Here is a 1,152-nt window from a genome sequence, read left to right as displayed (position 1 = left end):
GGGTCTTTATTTTTTTTGTGTAAACAATTATGTATAGACAATGAAGATCAAATCATAGAACTGATAGGAAGGTTGTAAATTTTGTTTGGGTCATGGTTGTAAGTTGTAACCCTTTAGGCCCCCAAGGCCTAGCTCGAGTGGCCAAAGGTGGAGGATTTGTGGCTTAGGTCACAGGTTCAAGCCCCACACCATGCAAAGCGAAATCCGATACTTAAGTGGAGAAGGGTAGAGGCCGGGCCCATTATCCACCGAGATTAGAAGGTTGTGATTGGTTCAAAGGGCGCGTCACTGACATATTTCTCGGTTGTCAAAAAAATTGTAACCTTTTTTGTTGGTGGCCAACATTTTCTTAATGCTGAAGAATGTTACTTACCAATAGTCAATTTTATTTTTTTTTACATATTTTTAATTTAAAATTAAAAAATCTTGTTTATTTTTTAAAATTTCATGTCAAAAAACTAAACAAAACACATTAAAATTGAGGGATTAAAATTTTAGGCCACGTGAGAGAATAGGTGTTGTGTTGCCAGGTAGGTGATGTGTCTAAACCCCACGTATCAGACAACACTAGTCTTTCCATTTCCCACTATCACGCGTCTTGTAAACGCGTAGAATATCCTCCAAATTATTACCATCGTTATTTTTTAGAATAACACAAAAAGCAAAAAATATTTTATTTTTAAAATAAATAAATAAAAGGGAAGCATATATTCAAATTCCTTCTTTTTATTTTTATTTATTTTTCGTATTTCTTAATCTCTGCTTCAAACCTAACCCTAGCTTTGTAGATAGAGAAAAGGAAAATAAAAAATTCACATTTTCGCAGGCGGAAGATTACCCTTCAGATCGATGATCTCAGTATAGAAATCACAGTTGTAATCTTTTCTTCTTTGGTTTTGAAAAAAGCTTTAGTTAGGGTATTCGTTAATTTGTAATGGAGCCTCGTGTGGGTAACAAGTTTCGACTTGGTCGCAAAATTGGTAGTGGATCGTTTGGTGAGATCTATCTTGGTAAGTTTTACCCACAATCTTTCAATTTCTTGTCGTGTTTATTGTTGATTGATTCATGTTTTGGTGGGTGCTGTAGGTACTAATATTCAGACTAATGAGGAAGTGGCAATTAAGCTGGTGAGTTTTTTTTTTTTTTTTTTTT

At 34.3% G+C, this 1,152-nt stretch overlaps 1 protein-coding gene across 2 annotated transcripts in view; it reads left to right on the top strand.

Moving 5' to 3' along the window:
- Positions 1 to 754: 754 nt before the first annotated feature.
- LOC125875966 (casein kinase 1-like protein 2) overlaps positions 755 to 1,152 on the top strand; it is a 6,046-nt gene continuing 5,648 nt past the window's right edge. For both annotated transcript variants that reach the window (XM_049557047.1, XM_049557048.1), the window contains exons 1-2: positions 755 to 1,010; positions 1,087 to 1,127. In XM_049557047.1, coding sequence (XP_049413004.1) covers positions 935 to 1,010; positions 1,087 to 1,127 — 117 coding nt within the window. In that variant the 5' untranslated portion in view covers positions 755 to 934. The remainder of the gene's footprint in view (positions 1,011 to 1,086; positions 1,128 to 1,152) is intronic.

Source organism: Solanum stenotomum, chromosome 9 (assembly GCF_019186545.1).
Source record: "Solanum stenotomum isolate F172 chromosome 9, ASM1918654v1, whole genome shotgun sequence".
In the NCBI taxonomy this organism is placed as follows: Eukaryota; Viridiplantae; Streptophyta; class Magnoliopsida; order Solanales; family Solanaceae; genus Solanum; species Solanum stenotomum.
This window is presented reverse-complemented; position numbering and strand designations above follow the sequence as displayed.